A 25,488-nucleotide genomic window follows, 5' to 3' on the forward strand; every position below is an offset into this window, starting at 1 on the left:
CCAACGGATCTGCCTCCCTCGGCGTGTTGCGCGTGCGCGTTGATGGCTCCGCGTCTCCCCATTCAGCGTGTTGCGCGTGCGCGTTGATGGCTGCGCGTCTCCCCATTCAGCGTGTTGCGCGTGCGCGTTGATGGCTCCGCGTCTCCCCATTCAGCGTGTTGCGCGTGCGCGTTGATGGCTCCGCGTCTCCCCATTCAGCGTGTTGCGTGCGCGTGGCCGCGGCTCCAGCTCCTCCGGCCCCGCCCCCTTTAGCCGGTGCGCTGAGCGCGGGCGCGCGTTGGCCGAGTGATCTGCTGTGCCGCGTGGTGACGGTTGTTAGTTGGAGCGCACGCGGGGTGAGGAACTGCCGCTGGCCGGTCGCCGCCGCCATGTTAGTGCTCTTCGAGACTGCCGCTGGCTACGCCATTTTCAAGGTAAAGTCTCACCGCACCGGGGGGTGGGGTGGGGTGGGATGGGGGGAAAGCTCAGGCTTTCGGGTTGAAATGGACCGGGACCTCCCCCAAGGCCCGGCCGGGCCACGCCGCACCATCGACCTCCCGCCTCCACAGGCCCGGCTGAGCCGCACCATCGACCTCCTCCTCCCCCCCCCCCCCCCTCCCCCAGGCCCGGCTGAGGAGGTGTGTGTCGGTCTGCGAACCTGTGGAGAAATACGAACTGAAACGCGCTGGCCTTGGTCCCCAGCCCCTGGGGTGGGTGGTAAGGGACACCGGGGCCTACACGAGCTGTACACGCGGTATGGGATGGGGGTCTAGGCCCGGAGCCTGTGTCCGGCCCTGCAGGAACCACGGCGGGAACTTCCTTACTCGGTTCATAGTTACTGATGTTCTCCGCCCGCGTGTCATCCGGCCTCAAATTTAAAATTCTCACCCGTGTTTTCAATCTCCATGGCCTCGCCCCTCCCCTCCCCCCCCCCCCCCCATCTCTGTAACCTTCTCCAGCCCTACAATCCTCCGAGATCTCTGCGCTCCTACAATTCTGGCCTCTTGCGCGTTCCCGATTTTAATCGCTCCACCATTGGCGGCGGTGCCTTCAGCTGCCTCGGCCCTAAGCTCTGGAATTCCCTCCCTAAACCACTTTGTGATGCTCCTTAAAACCTACCTCTTTGCTCAAGCTTTTGGGCACCTGTCCTAATTACCTATTGCGGTTTGGTGTCAAATTTTGTTTGATAATCACTCCTGTGATGTGCCTTGGGACATTTTACTACATTAAGGATGCTATATAAATGGAAATTTTTGTGATTGGTACTTTGGTTAAAACTTAAAACACATAATTGTAATTCCACTGTTGCTGTTCACTAAAGTCATTAGGAGGCAAGCATGGTTCATCAAAGGTTATCTCCCTCTGATTTGTCCATTCTATCCTCTCGGGTTGTCTTTTGCACTTGATAGCCCAAGCCTTGGAAGTGTAGTAAACAGTGAGGAGGTTAGTAATAGACTTCAACAGGACACAGACAGGCTGGTGGAATGGGCGGACACATGGCAGATGAAATTTAATGCAGAGAAGTGTGAAAAGATACATTTTGGCAAGAAGAACGAGGAGAGGCAATATAGAATGAATGGTACAATTCTAAAGGGGGTGCCGAAACATAGTGACCTGGGGGTATATGTGCACAAATCTTTGAAGGTGGCAAGACAGGTTGAGAAAGCAGTTTAACAAAGTATACGAGACCCTGGGCTTTATAAATAGAGGCAAGGAAGTTATGTTGAACCTTTATAAAACACAGGTTTGGCCACAACTGGAGTATTGTGTCTAATTCTGGGCACTGCACTTTAAGAAGAATGTGAATACTTCAGAGAGGGTGCAGAAAAGATTTACTAGAATGGTTCCAGGGATGAGGGAGTTCAGTTATGTGGATAGACTGGAGAAGCTGGGGTTGCTCTCCATAGAGCAGAGAAGGTTGAGAGGAGATTTGATAGAAGCGTTCAAAATCAAGACTGGTTTAGATAAAGTAAGTAGAGAAACTGTTCCCATTGGTGGAAGGACGAGAACCAGAGGGGACAGATTTAAGGTGATTGGCAAAAGAACCAAAGGTGACGTGAGGAAAACCTTTTTTATGTAGCGAGTAGTTATGATCTGGAATGCATTGCCTGAAAGGATGCAGATTCAATCATGGCTTCCAAAAAGGAATGGGATAAATATTTGTAGGGAAAAAATTTGCAGGGCTACGGGAAAAGAGCAGGGGAATGGGACTTAACTGGATTGTTCTTACAAAGAGCCAGCACAGGCTCGATGGGCCGAATGGCCTCCTGTGCTGTAATGATTATATGTGCAGAAATAGCGTAGCAATGTGTATATACGGTGCACAAAGAATAGTGCTGATATAATTTCACGAACACACCAATTTTTCTGCTTGTTGTGGATGTTTGATTTTTGAAGTGGGGTTTTCCATTATATATGCCCCTTGAAGCACAAAAAAACTGCTAGAATGTGGATCAGCTTATAGCTCCCTGATCTGAATTTCATATGCAATGAGCCGTGAGTTTCCTCCAGAGGTCGGGTCCCATTGATGTGTCGACATCATGCCATGTTTGCTTGAGATTATCAAACAAGAAATAGCCTTGTTTTTGCTAATTTGCTCCTTAATTTACTTCTGCAAGGATACGATTCCGCAGATGGCTTCCATTACTTTACCTAAATCGTCTTGCTTCATCTTTAAGCCTAAACATTAATAGTCAGCAGTCCACTCTAGCTCATTCTAGTTGAGCCATACCTCGGCCATGTCCAACTTGCACGTGCGCTTTCTGCTGGATATAGCCCTGGATGTTTTTCTCCTTTCCTAGCTCAGGGCTGCGGAGGCTAGTTTTGAAAAGTTTGTTACTGTGCATTTTGAACTGTTATCATTTGAAAACATTTTTCTCCCCATAGGTCCTGGATGAGAGTAAACTCCGGGAAGTGGACAACTTATGGCGGGAGTTTGAAACGGCAGAAAAAGCAAATAAAGTGTAAGCTATTGAAAGCCATAAGACTAATCCAGCTTCATAAAATCAAGTAAGATGCTTAAATTAGCCCAGAGGCAATCATTCCTGGCCATCTGACTCTTGGGTATACCACATCACATCCGACACGTACCGTTGGTGTTGACGTACAGATATGGCAGTAGGTGCCATTTTTTTTTATTGATATGTGGCACTTTGCTGCTAGGTGCTAAAACTGTCCTACTCAGGCTGAGGTTGGACTATTACTGTGTAACCTGTCTTGTCAAGAACTCTGTTTTAAGATAAGATGGCAGTGGTTTTGGTTTGAGGCAAAATCACGTTGTCAACAATTTAGATTTTGAATAGTGCAGTGATTGTTCCAGCATGATGCAGAGTAAAATAAAATTGCCAACTCAAATCATATTAGTGTCGTTAATTATGATTGGTAAGGAAACGGCCAGTGTCTTGTCCAGCACTGGCAACGATGATGATGACGACTTTGTCACTCTTCCTGATTAAATGCTGAGGGTTTTTCAGTCACTACCTCATCTGAGACTGCCGGTGCTGGATTGCTTGGTCACACCCTTACAAGTGGACTCATGTCTGTGTTGTATAAATTATTTCATTTTGTCTCCGATGGACACAGTTCACTCTTGGTACCTAGCCTTCATACTGAATGTGAGTGGACTATTGGATGGGGGAGATTGCCGCTGACTTGATCCTGTCCTTGCCCAACATACTTACAAATGCAGGGGTTGCTGGAAAGCAAACAGGAGGCCTGATCAATTCTTATTTCAAAACCAGCATCTTGATCTCTTCTTTCTGTTTGCAGTGTGAAGCTGAAACATTTTGAAAAATTTCAAGATACCACAGAAGCTCTTGCAGGTACGGTAGTCTTGATCGCAATCATCCACACTGAAAGGCACTTTATTTTGAGTCAGTCAAGCCTGCTTGAATTAAGCCACGATTCCACCCCACCCACCCAGAGCAAGAGAAATAGTGCACAGCCGAGCTCAGGACAGTGTCAACGAGCATTCAGGTCTTCAAATTCAGAGTGTTCCTCCTTCACCTTAATGCTTAATAAAAAGCGATCTGGTCAGCAAGAACAGAGCAGAAACAGGAAAGAACTGGCCAAGCACCGAGCCTCTGATTGTAATAACGTCCTGAGTCATGGTAATGCTCAGGGCATAAGGAAAAGGGGGCTTGGCTGTATTCATGAGCTCACATTAACAAGTGACCTGCATCCAATGCCACTTGAATACTGAGAAACTGAGCTGAAAGCCCAATGTGAAGGACATGTCAGTGTTGAAAAGAGAATGAGAAAGATGGAGTGATGTCAAACTTTGTTTTTAAAAGCCTGTAGATTGTATTGGAAAGAGGAGAATAAGGAGTTCAACAGTTTTGAGGTGCTGGGAAAGAATGATTTTGAATAGAAGACAGTGTACTGAGTCCTGATTTCAATGCAGTGGGGGTGCACAGGATTGGGTATTTGGAAAGATGGAGTTTTGAGCACATTGATATTTGTAAAATAGTCGAGAGCAAGAAAGGTTGCAGTTGGGAGACAATCAGGATCACCTATCATGACCAGCCTTTTCTTGTATTCTGTTAAGCAGTGGAAGATCTGTATATTGTGAACCTTTTTAAAAAAGAATCTTCTTTGCTGTATTGCCACTTGCTTGCTACTGTGGTTGTTTTTTTTCCAATCCTTTCTCTCTCTGACTTCCTGTCTTGCAGCTGCCACTGCCCTGGTGGAAGGTAAGCTTGGTAAAAGCCTGAAGAAAGTACTGAAGAAGATTGCTGCAAAGGAAGCTCATGAGCAGCTGGCTGTTGCAGATGCCAAACTTGGGGGAGTCATCAAAGTAAGGAAGCTATAACTGACACTTCTGGTTCAGCTGAGCAGCACATTCCAGCTAGCAAGTGTGTTCAACAAGCATGGAAACGAATGCCTAGCTGCTGTAATCTTCCTTTCCCTTTCACACATGGAGTTTGGCGTATTGCTGCCTTGTGTTCCTCTGTGCTAATTATGCAATCTGATGAACTACCACCTCTTTCCAAATTGAGATGGTTAATAACAATTGTCAAGGTGGCGATAGAACTCACCCACTGGCCACTAAGTAAAAGTGAAACGGTTACTAATATCAGACACGCAGCAAGAATAAACTTCCCAAGTTGAATTCAGTTGCTGCTTACCATTGATGGGTAGAATGTTCAGCACTCTGTGTCAGTGATGCATTTTCATAATTCTGCCTCAGCTGTGATGAATCTGCAAACTTAGTCGCTACCTCTGAGACAGCAGAGAGTACTGTTCAGCATGCATTTGAGTACATGTATTTCATGTGTGCAGCTGTTTCGGAATTTGCAATATTCGTCCTCTGTTCCCACTTCCTTCCCCAAAGACACTGATGGTTTGACTATTTTGGTTCCGGCCACAGTCAGGGATGAGCTTTCACCCTACGTGGAGATGCCAGGCTAGGAATGTGCTCTTGACATACCAGTCTGCACACTCCTTCCTCCAACAGATCTGTGCTGAAAATGATGTTCACAGATGTGGTTTTGTAATTATGCATGTGTCGTTCTAACGTATAAATGGGATTCAATAATGTAACTAAGTATGACGTTATGTTGTGTGCATGGTTTGTGAACAACTAATGGATGGATACAATGCAACCTTGCTGTAATGGGCATCATTATGAACAACTAGCTGTAACCAATTGGAATCCTGCCCCCAGGGGAGTAATTTCATTCCCCACAACCACTGCTGTTATTATTTATTCCATTGACCCTTTCAATTTCACTGAATGAACTAGTATACTTGTTAGCAGGAGCTCAGTGACTCAAATAGAAGAGGATAGTGAACCGCTAAGCAATTATAATGGTAGTTAGCGCTTCATTAATCCCGATCACCTCGCACATTAGTATGTTGCAGCAGCGTTCTTAATGCAGGTTGAGTACTGTACTCATTGACTACTTTGTTGAGTAGCATTAGTGAAGTAGAGGGAACAGTAAGATTATCAAACCTGATTGAAGTAACTTTTGAAGATGACTTCACTTAAATTTTTTCCTGTAGGCTGATTATTAAATAAAAAAATAAGGAAACAACCGTTCCACATCTGACCACTTGCTGACTATATTTCATTACTATGGCGAACACAGAGTAAGCCTCAGCCACAATGTCATAAACATAGTAAAACGAGTGTTCGTTACACGTAAAAAATGTTTAACATCCCCTACAGGTTGGTTACAGTGTACGAGGGAATTAGGTTTCCAAATGGTTGAATGGAGGAGAGGAGAGTACCACTGTAATCAGGGCAACTTTTTTTTTATATGCAGGACAAACTTAACCTGAGTTGCATTCACAATCCTACTGTCGCAGAGTTAATGAGAGGAATCAGGACTCAGATGAATGGACTGATCACTGGCTTGCCACCTCGTGAGATAAGCGCCATGTCTCTTGGTCTTGCACACAGGTCAGTACGAGTGCCGTGTGCTAAAATTAAAGCGATAGCTTCACTAGATTTGCAGCGGTTGTCCAGTAAATTCCAATTGCTGTTGACAGCACTATGGATAGACTTCCAGCCAGTTAGTGGTTACACATGCACATAGAATGCTCAAAGTTTCTCAGGCTACTGTAATATGTAAAACTTGTAACGGGGCAGCTTATTGCTGTGTCTAACCAATACTAGGGAAAAGGGATTGTGCAGGCTAGTGCTGTATATAATTTGTACTGCAGAGGGATTGATTGAGGCCAGTGCTGTATATAACCTGTAATGGGGTGGGATTGTTAAAGGACAGTGCTGTGTTGAACTGCACTCTGGAGAGGGATGGTGCAGGCTGATGCTGTGTATACCATGGGGGTGGGGAGAGGGTATATGTTCTTATATTTGATATATGTTCCTATATTTGATAAGGTCTCACATAAGAGACTGTTAGCTAAGATAGAAGCACATGGAATCAAGGGAAAAGTACGGACTTGGTTAGGAAGTTGGCTGAGCGAAAGGCGACAGAGAGTAGGGATAATGGGAAGGTACTCACATTGGCAGGATGTGACTAGTGGAGTCCCGCAGGGATCTGTCTTGGGGCCTCAATTATTCACAATATTTATTAATGACTTAGATGAAGGCATAGAAAGTCTCATATCTAAGTTTGCCGATGACACAAAGATTGGTGGCACTGTAAGCAGTGTAGATGAAAACATAAAATTACAAAGCGATATTGATAGATTAGGTGAATGGGCAAAACTGTGGCAAATGGAATTCAATGTAGACAAATGTGAGGTCATCCGCTTTGGATCAAAAAAGAATAGAACAGGGTACTTTCTAAATGGTAAAAAGTTAAAAACAGTGGATGTCCAAAGGGACTTGGGGGTTCAGGTACATAGATCATTGAAGTGTCATGAACAGGTGCAGAAAATAATCAAGAAGGCAAATGGAATGTTGGCCTTTATATCTAGAGGACTGGAGTACAAGGGGGCAGAAGTTATGCTGCAGCTATACAAAACCCTGGTTAGACCGCACCTGGAGTACTGTGAGCAGTTCTGGGCACCGCACCTTCGGAAGGACATACTGGCCTTGGAGGGAGTGCAGCGTAGGTTTACTAGAATGATACCCGGACTTCAAGGGTTAAGTTACAAGGAGAGATTACACAAATTGGGGTTGTATTCTCCAGAGTTTCGAAGGTGAAGGGGTGATCTGATTGAAGTTTATAAGATATTACGGGGAACAGATAGGGTGGATAGAGAAAAACTATTTCCGCTGGTTGGGGATTTTAGGAGTAGGGGGCACCGTCTAAAAAGTAGAGCCAGACCTTTCAGGAGCGAGATTAGAAAACATTTCTACACACAAAGGGTGGTAGAAGTTTGGAACTCTCTTCCGCAAACGGCAATTGATACTAGCTCAATTGCTAAATTTAAATCTGAGATTGATAGCTTTTTGGCAACCAACGGTATTAAGGGATATGGGCCAAAGGCAGGTACATGGAGTTAGATCACAGATCAGCCATGATCTTATCAAATGGCGGAGCAGGCACGAGGGGCTGAATGGCCTACTCCTGTTCCTATGGTGCATGACCTGTATTGGGCAAGGGGGTGAGGAGGTGGTTTAGTAGGAACAGGAGTAGGCCATTCAGCCCATCATGCCTGCCCACTACTTTAGTCACCTCTTCAAAAAATTCAATCAGGTTTGTCAGGCACGACCTACCTTTCACAAATCCATGCTGGCTCTCCCTGATTAACTGAAAATTCTCGGTGTTCAGTCATCCTATCCTTAATTATAGACTCCAGCATTTTCCCCACAACAGATGTTCGGCTAACTGGTCTATAATTCCCCGGTTTCCCTCCTTTCTTAAAAAGCTGGGTGACATGTGCAATTTTCCAATCTAGAGGGACAGTTCCTGAATCTAGAGAACTTCGAAAGATTATAGTTAGGGCATCTGCAATCTGCTCACCTACTTCCTTTAAAACCCTGGGATGGAAACCATCTGGTCCTGGGGATTTGTCACTCTCTTTAGTGCTATTCTTTTCATCATTACTGCTGCTTTACTTATGTTAATTTTATCGAGTCCCTGTCCCCGATTCAAGATTAGTTTTCTTGGGATTTCCGGCATACTGTCCTCTTTTTCTGCTGTAAATACTGACGCAAAGTAATTATTCAACATGTCCGCCATTTCCCCATTGTCAATGACAATATCCCCACTTTCAGTTTTTAAGGGGCCAACACTGCTCCTGACCACCCTCTTTTTCCTAATATAACTATAAAAATTCTTCGTATTGGTTTTGATATCCCTTGCAAGTTTCTTTTCATACTCTCTTTTTGTAGCTCTTACTATCTGTTTTGTGACCCTTTGTTGATCTTTGTAATTTTCCCATTCGCCAGAATCTGTGCCATTTTTTGCCTTTTTGTATGCTCTTTCCTTATGTCTTATACTGTCCCTTACCTCTTTCGTTGTCCATGGCTGTTTCTTTTGGCAAGTAGAGTTCTTGCCCCTCAGGTATAAACCGATTCTTTAAACATTTCCCACTGATCATCAGTCGTTTTACCCATTAACAGATTTGCCCAGTTTACTGTGGACAGTCTCTGTCTCATCCCATTGAAGTCGGCCTTACCCAAGTCTAGAATCTTAGCAGCTGATTCACTTTTTTCCCTTTCAAACACTACATTGAACTCGATCATGTTATGATCGCTATTGGATAGATGTTCAAGCACAGTTAAGCCGTTAACTAAACCTGGTTCATTACTCATTACTAAATCTAGTATGGCTTGCCCCCTTGTTGCCTCTAGGACATACTGCTGTAGAAAACTATCCTGGACACGCTCAAGAAATTCACTACCTTTCTGACAGTTGCTAGTCTGCTTTTCCCAATCTATGTGAAGGTTAAAGTCCCCCATTAAGACCACTATGCCCTTGTTACACACTTGTCTAATCTCTGCATTTATACAATCTAGCACTTCAGAGCTGCTGCCAGGAGTCCTATACACAACTCCCACTATAGTCTTAGATCCTTTTCCTATTTCTCAATTCAACCCATGAGGTCTCTGTTGGCTGCTTACCTCTTGTTATATCCTCCTTTATCATTGAATTGATTTAATCTCAAATCACTAAGGCTACTCCTCCCCCTCTTCCATTTTCCCTATCTCTCCTGTAGACCTTATAACCCAGTGTATTCAGTTCCCAATCCTGACCATCCTGCAGCCATGTCTCAGTAATAGCTGAGATGTCATACCCTCCAATTTGAATTTGAACCTGTAGTTCATTTAATTTATTCCTTATACTCCGTGCATTTGTATATCGAACCCTTAGTTGGGACATACACCCTAGCCTGACCTTCAGCTTTGAAACTGGGTTAATCACCTTATGCCTTCTAGTTTTCACTTTATCTGTAGTGTCTAAAGTACACTTTCTTTCTGCTGCTCTACGCTTTTCCCTTTCACTTGTTCTTGAACAACTGTTTGTACTATTTGTATTGTAAATTTCCCCTGGGTCTTCCCCTCTTTTGCTGCTCTCAACTTTATTCTCTACTGACTCCCTGCTCAGGTTCCCATCCCCCTGCCACTCGAGTTTAAACCTTCCCCAACAGCACAAGCAAACACCCCCACGAGGACATCGGTCCCGGTCCTGCTCGGGTGTAACCCGTCCCGCTTGTACAGGTCCCACCTTCCCCAGAACCGGTCCCAATGTCCCAGGAATCTAAATCCCTCCCTCCTACACCATCCCTGCAGCCACGCATTCATCCTGTCTATCCTCCTGTTCCTATACTCACTAGCACGTGGCACTGGTAGTAATCCTGAGATCACTATCTTTGAGGTCCTGCTTTTTAATTTATCTCCTAACTCCCTGAATTCACCTTGCAGGACCTCATCCCTTTTTTTACCTATGTCGTTGGTACCGATATGGACCACGACTACTGGCTGTTCACCCTCCCCCTCCAGAATGCCCTGCAGCCGTTCCGTGACATCCTTGACCCTAGCACCAGGGAGGCAACATACCATCCTGGAGTCACGTTTGCGGCCGCAGAAACGCCTATCTGTTCCCCTTACAATTGAATTCCCGATCACTATAGCCCTGCCACTCTTCCTCCTCTCCTGTGCAGCAGAGCCACCCGTGGTGCCACAAACTTGGCTCTTGCTGCTTTCCCCTGATAAGCCATCTCCCCCAACACTATCCAAAGCAGAATATCTGTTTGAGGGAGATGGCCCCAGGGGACTCCTGCCTAGTCCTTTTACTCTGCCTGGCGGTCACCCATTTCCTTTCTGCCTGCGTAATCTTTACCTGCGGTGTGACCACCTCACTGAACGTGCTATCCACGATAGTCTCAGCATCACGGATGCTCCACAGTGAACCCACCTGCAGCTCCAGTTCTGAAATGCGGTTTGCCAGCAGCTGCAGCTGGACACACTTCCTGCACACATGGTCACCAGGGACACTGGTAGTGCCCATGACTTCCCACATAGTGCAGGCGGAGCATATCACGGGTGCGAGCTCTGCTGCCATGACTTGCCTTAGAGTTACACTGCGTTCACCTCTCAGACTCTCCTCCCGCTCTCGGGGTCTCCTTTTACACTGCGTTCACCTCTCAGACTCTCCTCCCGCTCTAGGGGTCTCCTTTTATACTGTGCTCACCTCTCGGACTCTCCTGCCTCACCTGCGGCGTCGCACGGTAGTTGTCTCTTGTTGCAGGTCTGCTGCTGCATTTATCCCCACTCTCAGTCTTCTGCCGCTCAGGTCCGCCGCCGCTCTGCGAAAAAAGTTAGGAAAAGCAAGGCAAAGCAGCACCTCCTTCCCCCACTTCACCGAACTCCCACACTCACCAAACTCTGAGGTGTTTACTCTGCTCCGCTGGAGTCCGTGCTCGGTTAGCACTAACAGGCCCCTGTTTTTCTACTGTTTGTGACTCAGATGAGTGAGGCCTGCTCCTCCTCCAGGAACCAGTTTAATCTAGCTAACTAATTAACTAACTACAGCAGCTCTCCGCAGAAGCCTGACAGAACCGTCAAAATTTAAACTTTAAAACTGAACGTAGACAGTTGATAGCAATTTATACTGGATTTTAAAGAGATTAGCCCTTAAACTCCCACACGTACCAAACTCAAGTGTTCGCTCTGTGCTCCGCTGCACTCCGTGTATAACCTGTATTGGGCAAGGTGGGGGGGCTGGTCTGATACTGTGTATAACCTGTATTGGGCGAGGGGGTGGGGCTGGTCTGATACTGTGTATAACCTGTATTGGGTGAGGGGGGGGCTGGTCTGATACTGTGTATAACCTGTATTGGGTGAGGGGGGGGGCTGGTCTGATACTGTGTATAACCTGTATTGGCTGAGGGGGGGGCTGGTCTGATACTGTGTATAACCTGTATTGGGTGAGGGGGGGTGCTGGTCTGATACTGTGTATAACCTGTATTGGGTGAGGGGGGGGGCTGGTCTGATACTGTGTATAACCTGTATTGGCTGAGGGGGGGGCTGGTCTGATACTGTGTATAACCTGTATTGGGTGAGGGGGGGGGCTGGTCTGATACTGTGTATAACCTGTATTGGGTGAAGGGGTGCTGATCTGATACTGTGTATAACCTGTATTGGGTGAGGGGGGGGGCTGGTCTGATACTGTGTGTAACCTGTATTGGGTGAGTGGGGGGGGCTGGTCTGATACTGTGTGTAACCTGTATTGGGTGAGTGGGGGGGCTGGTCTGATGCTGTGTATAACCTGTATTGGGTGAAGGGGTGCTGATCTGATACTGTGTATAACCTGTATTGGGTGAGGGGGGGGCTGGTCTGATACTGTGTATAACCTGTATTGGGTGAGGGGGGGGGGGGCTGGTGAGATACTGTGTATAACCTGTATTGGGTGAGGGGGGGGGCTGGTGAGATACTGTGTATAACCTGTATTGGGTGAGGGGGGGGCTGGTCTGATACTGTGTATAACCTGTATTGGGTGAGGGGGGGGGCTGGTGAGATACTGTGTATAACCTGTATTGGGTGAGGGGGGGTGCTGGCCTGATACTGTGTATAACTTGTATTGGGTGAGGGGGGGTGCTGGCCTGATACTGTGTATAACTTGTATTGGGTGAGGTGGGGGGGGGTGCTGGTCAGATACTGTGTATAACTTGTATTGGGTGAGGGGGGGGGGGCTGGTCTGATACTGTGTATAACCTGTATTGGGTGAGGGGGGGGCTGGTCTGATACTGTGTATAACCTGTATTGGGTGAGGGGGGGGCTGGTCTGATACTGTGTATAACCTGTATTGGGTGAGGGGGGGGGCTGGTGAGATACTGTGTATAACCTGTATTGGGTGAGGGGGGGTGCTGGCCTGATACTGTGTATAACTTGTATTGGGTGAGGGGGGGTGCTGGCCTGATACTGTGTATAACTTGTATTGGGTGAGGTGGGGGGGGGGTGCTGGTCAGATACTGTGTATAACTTGTATTGGGTGAGGGGGGGGGGCTGGTCAGATACTGTATATAACCTGTATTGGGCGAGGGGTGGGGCTGGTCTGATACTGTGTATAACCTGTATTGGGCGAGGGGTGGTGGTCTGATACTGTGTATAACCTGTATTGGGTGAGGGGTGGTGGTCTGATACTGTGTATAACCTGTATTGGGCGAGGGGTGGGGCTGGTCTGATACTGTGTATAACCTGTATTGGGCGAGGGGTGGTGGTCTGATACTGTGTATAACCTGTATTGGGCGAGGGGTGGGGCTGGTCTGATACTGTGTATAACCTGTATTGGGCGAGGGGTGGGGCTGGTCTGATACTGTGTGTAACCTGTATTGGGTGAGGGGGTGGGGCTGGTCTGATACTGTGTGTAACCTGTATTGGGTGAGGGGGTGGGGCTGGTCTGATACTGTGTGTAACCTGTATTGGGTGAGGGGGTGGGGCTGGTCTGATACTGTGTGTAACCTGTATTGGGTGAGGGGGTGGGGCTGGTCTGATACTGTGTATAACCTGTATTGGGTGAGGGGGTGGGGCTGGTCTGATACTGTGTATAACCTGTAGGCTCGTCTGTCCAAAATCTATACTGGGGAGGAGATGAAAGTGTCAGGCGGTATAATGTGTACATTTCCTGTTTTGTTGCAGTCTGTCCCGTTACAAGCTGAAGTTCAGCCCCGACAAGGTGGACACTATGATTGTGCAAGCGATCTGTAAGTTCAAGAAGCTAATCAGCATAAGCACCAAATGTAGAAATGTGTTTGTGCTAATATTGCATATATTTGCTATGTGGTTCATTGTCTTATCGGTTACAAAATTCAATCAACCCCTGGACACAATCTAATTCAAGGAAAAGGCCATCATCGTTCCCCCCACCCTGTCCATTTCTGATACTGTTTCAGCAGGTACACAAAAAAAATGCAAATATTTTCTGGAAACACAAGAAACAGGAGCAGGAGTAGGCCATCTGGCCCCTCGAGCCTGCTCCGCCATTCAATAAGATCATGGCTGATCTTCAACCTCAACTCCACTTTCCTGCCCTCTCCCCATATCCCTTGATTCCCCTGGTGTCCAAAAATCTATTGATCTCAATCTTGAATATACTCAACGACTGAGCATCCACAGCCCTCTGGGGTCGAGAATTCAAAGATTCACAACCCTTTGAGTAAAGACATTTTTCCTCATCTCGGTCCTAAATGGTCATCCTCTTGAGACTATGACCCCTGGATTGAGCCTCTCCAGCCAGGGGAAACAGCCTCTCAGTATCTACCTTGTCATGCCTTTGAAGAATTTTAAACATTTCAATGAGATCACCACTCATTCTTCCAAAATCCATCTGCCAACTTCTCGCCCACTCACTTAACCTGCCTATACCCCCGTGCAGCCTCTTTGCGTGCTCCTCACAGCTTACTTTCCCACCTAGCTTTGTATTGTCAGCAAACTTGGATACATTACACTCAGTCCACTCATCTAAGTCATTGATATATATTGTAATTAGCTGAGGCCCAAACACTGTTCCTTGCGGTACCCCACTAGTTACAGCCTGCCAACCCGAAAATGACCCGTTTATTCCTACTCTCTGTTTTCTGTCCGTTAACCAATCCTCAATCCACACTAATAGATCACCCCCAATCCCATGAGCCCTAATCTTGTATAACAACCTCTTCTGTCGCACCTTATCGAATGCCTTTTGAAAATCCAAATACACTACATCCATTGGTTCCCCCATATGTACCCTGTTAGTTACACCCTCAAAAAAAAAACTATTAGATTTGTGAAACACTATTTCCCTTTCATAAAACTGTGTTGACTCTGCCTAATCATATTATGATTTTCTAAGTGCCCTGTTACTACGTCCTTAATAGATTTATAGTATTTTCCCTACTACTGATGTCAGGCTAACTGGCCTATAGTTCCCTGTTTTCTCTCTCTCTCTTGAATAGCGGGGTTACATTTGCTGCCTTCCAATCCACGGGGCCCATTCTCGTATCTAGGGAATTCTGGAAAATTAAAGCCAATGCATCCGCTATCTCTGCAGCCACCTTTTTCAAAACCCTAGGATGTAGCCCATCAGGTCCAGGGCATTTGTTGACTTTTAGTCCCTTTCATTTCTCCAATATTTCATCACTAATCTTAATTAGGAGAGAACATTCGCTGGGGTTTCTGCTACTTGCCATCCAACGCCCCTCTACTGGAAACTGCAGGTGTGTGGGTGCTCACAGAGGGAGGGATCAGCCACGACTGTGGTGCCTTCTACATTTGAATTTCCTGCCGACACTCATTGCCTTGGCTCAAGTTGAAACAAACTTGGGTGAGGTACTGGAGGGTTGATGGCCCCCATGAAGCCATGAGCAAGAATCAGGGTTTTCAGACGAGATGGGGAGAAGAATTAGGGGAACAGGGTGATGGCAATTTCCTGTGTAATGTAAAATGCCTTGTTATATAAAAAAGGGGGGAAAATTCCACTGGTTCAAGATCTCCTGGGTCTGAATGAAGAAAATGGCCCAGTGTCCTTGTAACCTGCCATGGCTTAAATCAAGGTTAAGTCTTCGCTTTGGTTTACATCAGTGGTCCCAACTTGTGCTACTGAGCAATAGGATATGGTTCTTGAGCGAACTTGCTGGAAGTGACTTCCTAGTCTTTGCCCTATGGTTTTTGGTCACTGGGTGGAGGGTGAACAGCTTGATGGAGTCGAACAGTGACAAAGGCTTGAGCAGGTTGGCTGTCTGATTTCCTTGCATGGGAATGGTACTGGGTTGGAGACAGGCAGCTGGGGGAATTTAAATTCAATTAATTAAATAAAATCTGGGAAAAAAAACTATCAGTAATGGCCATGAAACTACTGGATTGTCGTAAAAACCCATCTGGTTCACTAATCGTCCATTAGGGAAGGAAACCTGCCATCCTTACCCGGTCTGGCCTATGTGTGACTCCAGACCCACAGCAAAGTGATTCTTAAACGCCCTCTGAAATGGCCCAGCAAGCCGCTCAGTTGTACAATCTTGCTACAAAAAGTCATAATAAGAATAAAACCGGACAGACCACCCGGCATCGGACCACTAGGCACCAGACACGACAAAGGCAAACCAAGCCCAGTCGACCCTGCAAAGTCCTCCTCACTAACATCTGGGGACTTGTGCCAAAATTGGGAGAGTTGTCCCACAGACTAGTCAAGCAACAGCCTGACACAGCCATTCTCACAGAATCATACCTTTCAGCCAACGTCCAAGACTTCCGTCACCATCCCTGGGTATGTGCTGTCCCACCGGCAGTACAGTGATATACAGTCAGAAGGGAGTGGCCCTGGAAGTCCTCAACATTGACACCGGACCCCATGAAATCTCATGGCATCAGGTCAAACATGGGCAAGGAAACCTCCTGCTGATTACCACCTACCGTCCTCCCTCAGCTGATGAATCAGTCCTCATCCATGTTGAGCAGCACTTGGAGGAAGCACTGAGGGTAGCAAGGGCACAGAATGTACTCTGGGTGGGGGACTTCAATGTCCATCACCAAGAGTGGCTTGGTCGCACCGAGCTGGCCGAGTCCTGAAGGATATAGTTGCCAGACTGGGCCTGCGGCAGGTGGTGAACGAACCAACACGAGGGAAAAACCTACTTGACCTCGTCCTCACCAATCTACCAGTCGCAGATGCATCTGTCCATGACAGTATTGGTAGGAGTGACCACCGCACAGTCCTTGTGGAGACGAAGTCCCATCTTCACACTGAGGACACTGTCCAACGTGTGGAGTGGCACTACCACCGTACTAAATGGGATAGATTCAGAACAGATCTAGCAGCTCAAACTGGGCATCCATGAGGCGCAGTGGGCCATCAGCAGCAGCAGAATTGTATTCCAGCACAATTTGTAACCTCATGGCCCGGCATATTCCTCACTCTGCCATTAGCAACAAGCCAGGGGATCAACCCTGGTTCAGTGAAGAGTGTAGAAGAGCATGCCAGGAGCAGCACCAGGCGTCCTAAAAATGAGGTGCCAACCTGGTGAAGCTACAACACGGGACTACATGCATGCTAAACAGCAGAAGCAACATGCTGTAGACAGCTAAGCGATTCCACAACAAACTGATCAGATCAAAGCTCTGCAGTCCTGCCACATCCAGTCGTGAATGATGGTGGACAATTAACAACTAATGGGAGGAGGAGGTTCTGTAAACATCCCCATCCTCAATGATGGTGGAGTCCAGCACGAGTGCAAAAGACAAGACTGAAGCGTTTGCAACCATCTTCAGCCAGAAGTGCGGAGTGGATGATCCATCTCGGTCTCCTCCCGATATCCCCACCATCACAGAAGCCAATCTTCAGCCAAATCGATTCACTCCATGTGATATCAAGAAACGGCTGAGTGCACTGGATACAGCAAAGGCTATGGGCCCCGACAACATCCCGGCTGTAGTGCTGAAGACTTGTGCTGCAGAACTAGCCGCGCCTCTAGCCAAACTGTTCCAGTGCAACTACAACACTCCCAACAATGTGGAAAATTGCCCAGGTATGTCCTGTCCACAAAAAGCAGGACAAATCCAATCCAGCCAATTACCGCCCCATCAGTCTACTCTCAATCATCAGCAAAGTGATGGAAGGTGTCGTCGACAGTGCTATCAAGCGGCACTTACTCACCAATAACCTGCTCACCGATGCTCAGTTTGGGTTCCGCCAGGACCACTCGGCTCCAGACCTCATTACAGCCTTGGTCCAAACATGGACAAAAGAGCTGAATTCCAGAGGTGAGGGGAGAGTGACTGCTCTTGACATCAAGGCAGCATTTGACCGAGTGTGGCACCAAAGAGCCCTCGTAAAATTGGAGTCAGTGGAATCGGGGAAAACTCTCCAGTGGCTGGAGCCATACCTAGCACAAAGGAAGATGGTACTGGTTGTTGGAGGCCAATCATCTCAGCCCCAGGACATTGCTGCAGGAGTTCCTCAGGGCAGTGTCCTCAGCCCAACCATCTTCAGCTGCTTCATCAATGACCTTCCCTCCATCATAAGGTCAGAAATGGGGATGTTCGCTGCTGATTGCACAGTGTTCAGTTCCATTCTCAACTCCTCAGATAATGAAGCAGTCCGCGCCCGCAGCAGGCAGGTGGGAACAACACCACCTCCCGTTCCCCTCCAAGTCACACACCATCCCGACTTGGAAACATATCGCTGTTCCTTCGTCGCTGGGTCAAAATCCTGGAACTCCCTACCTAACAGCACTGTGGGAGAACCTTCACCTCACGGGCTGCAGTAGTTCAAGAAGGCGGCTCACCACCACCTTCTCGAGGCCAGCGACGCTCACATCCCGTGAATGAATAAAAAAAAATAGCAAAAATGGTATGTCACCTGTGATGTCTATTCTGTGTTGAACAGAAAACTAATGAAGTCACCCCACCGCAGAATTAACAAAGTATGCAAAGATCAGGGCTCAGGATAAACTGTTCTGTGAGGAGGGGGCTGAATTATTCTACAAGCAGCAATATCATGAATAAATGACAGTGGGACAGTCTGTGATTTTTGTGGTTGTTATTCTCACTGATCTCTCTGTTGCCTGTAGCCCTATTGGATGATTTGGACAAGGAGCTGAATAATTACATCATGCGCTCTAGAGAGTGGTACGGCTGGCATTTCCCAGAACTTGGAAAAACCGTCACCGATAACTTGGCATACTGCAAGTGTGTTCAGAAATTAGGTACATGTTTTTTTCTTCTCTCCTCCAGTTCTGTCTGCATCGTGCACCCATTCCCTGTCAATAGGACATGCAACCAAGCTACTCCTAACCCTTTTGGTGAAATGTCATCTTTCTTCTTGAAAGCTGGCTTTCTTCTGGCTGAAATCGGGAATTTGATCCTATATGCTAGTGCTCAATGGTGCATAATACAGTGCACGGAATGAGCTACACCACTTGACTGCCTTCCAGAATGCTTAATAGCTAATAGTGAATGGGCACAAAATTGTAACATTTATTCTAAAATACTGTGAGCAAAGCATTTTGATTTCTCAACTCCTTTCCGTAGGTGCCAGCATGCCCCCTGGCACTTCTCCCGTGCAATCATTCATGGTCTTAGCATCAATATGACAGCAGTATTGCTGGAGTTAGTGTGCTGTTCACCCATGATAGGCAGTGCAGCCAAGCCCAGTTTTGCCTCAGGTATGCACTTTGTGCTTTCTAGCAGAGGCACAGTGTCAGTTGCTACAGTGCCCCTATCTCCACCTCTGCTAACTTGGCATCGACCAGGAATCGAACCTGGGAATTCACCATTTTATTAATGACGTTTTCAATTTATTGGAGCCTGCTAGTGTGAAACATTGAGTTGATTTTTAGTCCTTATGTATTTATCACTCAACAGGAGACAGAACAAACACTGCCACCACAGACCTTTCAGACATTTTACCAGAGGAGGTAGAAAGTGCAGTGAAGGTTGCAGCTGAAATATCCATGGGAACAGAGGTGTCTGAGGAAGACATCCAGCACATCATACACCTTTGTGATCAGGTTGGTGCTGCTGATTATTTTGTTTGGCTCTCGTGTAGTGCACTTCAGGGATGTGATTTTATTGAAATTCCTTTTAAAGCAAGGGGGATTTTAGCTTTGGGAAATAAAACTTTTCTATTCAGAGCCAACTTATGGGGCCGTTTTGTGATCTGCAATCGGGTTGAGGCTGGCTAAACTCCTTTCACACGGAGCAATCTCCCAATGGGCAACATCAATTCATGACAAGTTGTCTGGATTTTGTTAAATGGTGTGATTATTTACCCCGTGTGATTTCTTCCTTGCAGGGAGGTGGTCAGTGTCTTGTCCAGCACTGACAACAGTGATGATGATGACTTTGTCACTCTTCCTGATTAAATGCTGAGGGGTTTTCAGTCACTACCTCATCTGAGACTGTCAGTGCTGGATTGCTTGGTCACCCTTACAGTTGCACCCTTGTCAGTGCTGTAATCCTACTTCCACACTGATGCGCAGGTTGTACAAAATGGCTTTCTGCAGATATTAAGCTATGTTCTGGAGTAAGTCTATAATGTACCACTTGGAATGCCATATCCTGGAGTACATCTATAGTGTAGCACTCGGAAATCCATGTTTATGTTGCCTTTTTTGGCTAATTGTCTCTCCTCCTCTACTGAAGGTGTTGACTCTTCGCTGTGCCACTGCCTGAATTGCCATTTTTCATGGATGGGCCTAGACATTTGAGTGTTAGCAAGCTTACCTCACCAGGGCATTGCAAACAAGACCACTCCTGTCTCTGTGTCTGCACATATTCCAGCAGAAATCACTTGGCAGCAGTCTGGTGCATGAACCCCAGCTGATGTCTCCTTAGCACAAGTGTTGTTCAACTGAAGGGTGCTTGGGGCTGCTTTCTCTTAGAGTTCACAGGGTACCTGACTTCGTGCTTCACGCAGCTCTGAAATTATTTTTTTTTTATGAGAAAAATGAGAAGGTACTTTGAACAAAATGTACTTTTAACTGCATTTTCCTTCCCCTTTAAGTTGTACGCAGCCCTGCATTGGTCTTGAGCGGTACATTTACCTTGTACAATGCAGTCCTGCATTGGTCTTGAGCGGTACATTTACCTTGTACAATGCAGTCCTGCATTGGTCTTGAGCGGTACATTTACCTTGTACAATGCAGCCCTGCATTGGTCTTGAGCGGTACATTCACTTGTGTATGTGTTGGCCCCTGACCTAACTCAGGATTGGTGTGTGTAAGTATGTTTGATAATGACAGCATAGTCATCTTCAAATTTTGTTTCCAATTACGTACCCGGGGGAGGGGGGCCCGATGAAACATTTTCTATCTCGAACACCCACTGTCGGCATCAGTCACTTCCAGGTTTGATATAGCAATCTTAGTTGCAGAGTAAAACTCCTACTCCGCTCTAACCTCAGGAGGGTGCCCCATACTGTTGTCATTTTCTATTTCCCTTACCAGCTTCCAATGGCTTCACTGAGTGAGATTGTTGCAGTTCTGTGGTGTGAACCCATGGCCACCAGGAGCTGGGTTGAGACTGAAAGTCCGGTGCTAAGTCATTGTGCTACATTGTCCCTGATGTCTTCATTTATTTCAGCAAAGTTTCTGGAATTCATTCATTCCTATTGCAAGATGCTGTGTATTAGAACAGAGTTCATTGTGAATAAATTCTGATACAGATCTGACAAGTTATGTTTATCTTGTTCCCTCAAGGTGGTGCAGATCTCTGAGTACCGCACCCAACTCTACGATTATCTGAAAAACAGAATGATGGCAATTGCTCCCAACTTGACTGTGATGGTTGGAGAACTGGTCGGAGCCAGACTGATAGCACATGCTGGTGAGTTCTTATCTCGAGTTACATCGAAACTGCAGCACAGAAACAGGCCATTTGGCCTAACTGGTCTATGCCGGCGTTTATGCTCCATGCAAACATCCTCCCTTCCCACTTCATCTAACCCTATCACCCTTCTATTCCTTTCTCCCTTGTGCTTAAATGTATCTGTTATTTGCCTCAACTACTCCTTGTGGTAGCACCTTCCACATTCTTACCACTCTTTGGGTAAAGAAGTTTCTCCTGAACTGCCTATTGGATGTAATAGCAACTATTTTCTATTTATGATCTCTAGTTTTGACTCCCACACAACTGGAAACGTTCTTTCTACGTCTATCCTATCAAATCCTATCATTATTTTAAAGACTTCTATCAGGTCATCTCTTAGCCGTCTCTTTTCTAGATGTAGATCAGAAAAGGCCTTTCCTGCTAAGTATATCCCCTCAGTTCTGGTATCATCCTTATAAACCTTTTTTTTTCCCTCTCCAATCCCTCCTATATCACAATGTGTGGCGTTCTTATTCTTCCTACCAAATGCCGCCACCTCACTTATCTATATTGAAATTCATTTGCTAATTACACGCCCATTCTGCAAGTTTATTGATGTCTTGCATTTTGATGCATTCTTCCTTTGTTTTAACTGCATCCCTACCCCCCCCCCCCCCCGCCAAAATTTGATGGTGTCTGCAAATTTTGAAATTGTCCGATTTCCAAATCCAGATCGTTGGTAAATTCTGAGCAAAGGTCCCAGCAATCCTTGTGGAACACCACTGTCCACCTTTTGCCAGTCTGAGTAGCTACCGTTAACCCCTACTCTGTTTTGTAGCCAACTTGCTATTCATTCTGCTACCTGTCCCCTGACTCCACATGCTCTGAGTCTACTACCTTATCGAAGGCCTTTTGAAAATCCAAATATATTAGATCTACTGCATTACCCTTGTCTACTCTTTCTGTTACCTGTTCAAAGAATTCAATCAGGTTGATCAAGCATGACCTTCCCTTCTAAATTCCTTCCTGACTATTCTTTATTATATTTTCTTTTTCTAGATGTTTTTCTATTACATCTTTGAGTAAAGATTTCATTATCTTTCCTACCACTGACGTTAAGCTAACTAGTCTATAATTCCTTGGACTATAATCTCCCTTTTTAAATATAGGAATAACGTTAGCTGTCTTCCAGTCCTCTGGCACTATTCCCTTTTTTAATCATTTTTTATATATATGTAATAGTGCCTCTGCTAGCTCCTCCCTAACTTCTTTTGTATTCGTTGTTGTATAATATATAAATTTTGAGAATCTGTGGTTCTTTCCTTGTCTAGGAATTGAACTCTGCCCCTATATTATGATCCCTACAATACTGCAAATATTACTCTTAATTTGTTAAGTCATTTCCAAAGTAAATTCAAAGGGAGATGTAAAAGAAGCTCCATTCTAACGCTCCTGTTCACTCGAAGAGCTGTAAATCCTGATTCCTGTTGGAAAACATGTATGAAAACAAAGGATGTTTTGAAAAGAAAATCCAACAATGCTTTAGTGGGTTAGTACCTGCCCAGTGTGGTACTGAACTAAACAAAAATCAACAAGGTGCTCGGTTTAATTCCTGTCTGTTGTCAGCTGAACTTAGCTTGGACAGTGTCCTCTGGGCTAGGTTTGGGGAGAATGAGCTAGGGTTCCCATTCCAGATAACTATCCAATGACACCTGGCTCTCAGTTGGTGCAGTATGCGGAAGTCACAAGCTAGTGTTCTGGTTATCTGCTGCGGGGAGCTGTCCGCACCTCTCATTCTGTACAACTGGTTTGTGTTGTCCCCATAGTTAACTCGGACAATTCTCACACGTGAAGCCTGCTCCAAAGTCAGCAAGTCAGTCGCTTGCTATGCTGAAGACTCTTAATGAGAGTGCCCAGGCTCAATCAATTCTTCCATGTGCCGAGATACTTTGAGCTCCTGTTCCGAGAAGCTCACCCTCCCCACCCCCACTCTGGGCAACGTTCTGGACTGATTCTTCTGGCTGGGAGAAGATACCCAGTGTCTGTTTTTTACTTCAACATTAGACACAAACCTTGGGACTCTTCAGCCACTGCATCACTGGCTGTCACTAGCACCAATAGAGTGATCGAAGTCTTACTGCACCTTTGGTGTGGTTAAGGAACTACCCAGTACAACTACCTCCTAATCAGTACCAATCAAAACTTTCACACTGATGGACATCGGTACTATCGATAATGAGCAGTACAGGAAACCAGTTCTCGCTGACAAATGACCATTGGTACATTGCTGACGTATGTGAAAGCCATCAACCAAGGAACCTGCTGTCTAATTCCTTCAATGTCTTCTGCCAAAGGTGGGCTTTCCCAGACCTGAGTAGGCTTTCTTTTGATCGTCTTCTGGCCCTCTCCAGGTGTGTGTGTGTATATGTTTTATAAATGTTTATATTCTCTCCCTTTCCTTCCCCTGTAGGGGATATTGGGTAGTTATCAGGACTGAGAACTCTGGCTGGTTTTTAAAAGCCCAGGATGACCAGTTGCAACAAATTAATTAATTATAATGAAATTTTAATCACAATCCTTTCTTATTCCCCCACTCCCTCACATTCCAATTGGTGTGAAGTATATGGTCTAATGACCTGTTACACTCTCCTTTCCATAGGTTCTTTGTTGAATCTGGCAAAACATCCTGCATCCACTGTGCAGATCCTGGGTGCAGAAAAGGCACTGTTCAGAGCATTGAAGACTCGAAGAGACACCCCAAAATATGGTCTTATTTACCATGCCTCACTGGTTGGACAGACCACTCCAAAGAACAAGGGCAAGGTAAGTACTAAAGCCTCACGGTACTGCAAACGAAAGGTGTGTTTTTGCTTGCTTGCGAATTTTGTGCTAATCAGGGTGAAGGTTTTTGGTGCTGGAAAATGGAACGCTTTCCTTTTTGGGCCCAGTGTCAGCATCAAACACTCCCTGGACAAGTACACGTTAGATACAGAGTGAAGCTCCCAGTCTCAGAAGAGAACCCTCTTGTTATTCCAGTATAACAGTTTTCCCAATTCCTGCACCACCCATGCTATAGCTTATTTGAGTATACATGTTTTGTGCCAAATTGGTGCAGAATTAGATCTGATCAAACTGTACTGGAATATGTTTGGAAAATGGTCCTTTTGGCTCTGGTCTAGCCTTTTGTCTGTTCTCAGGATGTGAGTATCATAGTAGGTACAGCACAGGAAGAGGCCATTCAACCCATTGTGGCCTGTGCCGGCTCTTTGAAAGAGCTATCCAACTGGTCCCATTCCTCTGCTCTTTCCCCATAGCCCTGCAAATTAGTCCCTTCAAGTATTTATCCAATTCCCTTTTGAAAGTTATTATTGAATCTGCTTCCACCACCCTTTCAGGCAGTGCATTTCATATCATCATAACTCGCTGCATAAAAAAAATGTTTCCTCATGTCGCCTCTGGCTGTTTTGCTGATCACCTTAAATCTGTGTCTTCTGGTCACTGAACTGTCTGCTACTAGAAACAGTTTTTGCCTATTTACTCTATCAAAATCCTTGATGATTTTGAACACCTCTATCAAATCTCCCCTTGACATTCTCTGTTCTAAGGAGTACAACCCCAGCTTCTCCTGTGTCTCCACATAACTAAAGTCCCTCATCCCTGGAACCATTCTAGTGAAACTTCTGCACCCTCTCTAAGGCCTTGACATCCTTCCTAAAGTGTGTTGCCCAGAATTGAACACAATACTCCAGCTGAGACCTCACCAGTGGTTTATAAAAGTTTAGCATAACTTGCTTGCTTTTGTACTCTATGCCTCTATTAATAAAGCCCAGGATCCCATATGCTTTTTTAACCGCCTTCTCAACTTGTCCTGCCATCTTCAAAGATTTGTGTATGTGAACCCCCAGTTCTCTCTGTTCCTGCACCCCCTTTAAAATTGTATCATTTAAGTTTATATTGCCTCTCCTCATTCTTCCTATCAAAATGTATCACTTCACACTTCTCTGTTGTAAATTTCATCTGCCATGTGTCTGCCCATTTCACCAGCCTGTCTATGTCCTCCAGAAGTCTGTTACTATCCTCCACATTGTTCACTACATTTCTGAGTTTCGTGTCTTCTGCAAACTTGAAATTATACCCTCTATACCCAAGTCCAGGTCGTTAATAAATATCAAAAAGAGCAGTGGTCCTATTACTATCCCTAGGGGACACCGCTGTATTCTTCCCTCCAATCTGAAAAACAACCATTCACCTCTGCTTTCTGACCCCTAGCCAATTTTCTATCTATGTTGCCACTGTCCCTTTAATCCCATGGGCTATAATTTTGCTAACCAGTCGATTATGTGGTACTTTTATCAAATGCCTTTTGAATG

General features: G+C 45.9%; 1 protein-coding gene and 2 non-coding genes across 3 annotated transcripts in view; all 3 read left to right on the forward strand.

Moving 5' to 3' along the window:
* The first annotated feature begins 266 nt into the window (after nt 1-266).
* Nucleotides 267-25,488, forward strand: part of nop58 (NOP58 ribonucleoprotein homolog (yeast)) — a 37,433-nt gene continuing 12,211 nt past the window's right edge. The window contains exons 1-10 of the mRNA XM_067988124.1: nt 267-413; nt 2,866-2,942; nt 3,748-3,800; nt 4,650-4,774; nt 6,246-6,382; nt 13,478-13,542; nt 18,382-18,516; nt 19,175-19,320; nt 21,010-21,136; nt 23,778-23,941. Of these exons, the coding sequence (XP_067844225.1) occupies nt 369-413; nt 2,866-2,942; nt 3,748-3,800; nt 4,650-4,774; nt 6,246-6,382; nt 13,478-13,542; nt 18,382-18,516; nt 19,175-19,320; nt 21,010-21,136; nt 23,778-23,941 (1,074 nt within the window). The 5' untranslated portion in view covers nt 267-368. The remainder of the gene's footprint in view (nt 414-2,865; nt 2,943-3,747; nt 3,801-4,649; nt 4,775-6,245; nt 6,383-13,477; nt 13,543-18,381; nt 18,517-19,174; nt 19,321-21,009; nt 21,137-23,777; nt 23,942-25,488) is intronic.
* Nucleotides 3,392-3,476, forward strand: LOC137324087 (small nucleolar RNA SNORD11B). The gene has a single exon (XR_010963492.1). It is a non-coding gene; the product is annotated as a small nucleolar RNA SNORD11B (small nucleolar RNA).
* Nucleotides 19,632-19,716, forward strand: LOC137324086 (small nucleolar RNA SNORD11B). The gene has a single exon (XR_010963491.1). It is a non-coding gene; the product is annotated as a small nucleolar RNA SNORD11B (small nucleolar RNA).

The sequence above is a fragment of the Heptranchias perlo genome, chromosome 7 (genome assembly GCF_035084215.1).
Source record: "Heptranchias perlo isolate sHepPer1 chromosome 7, sHepPer1.hap1, whole genome shotgun sequence".
Classification (NCBI taxonomy): Eukaryota; Metazoa; Chordata; class Chondrichthyes; order Hexanchiformes; family Hexanchidae; genus Heptranchias; species Heptranchias perlo.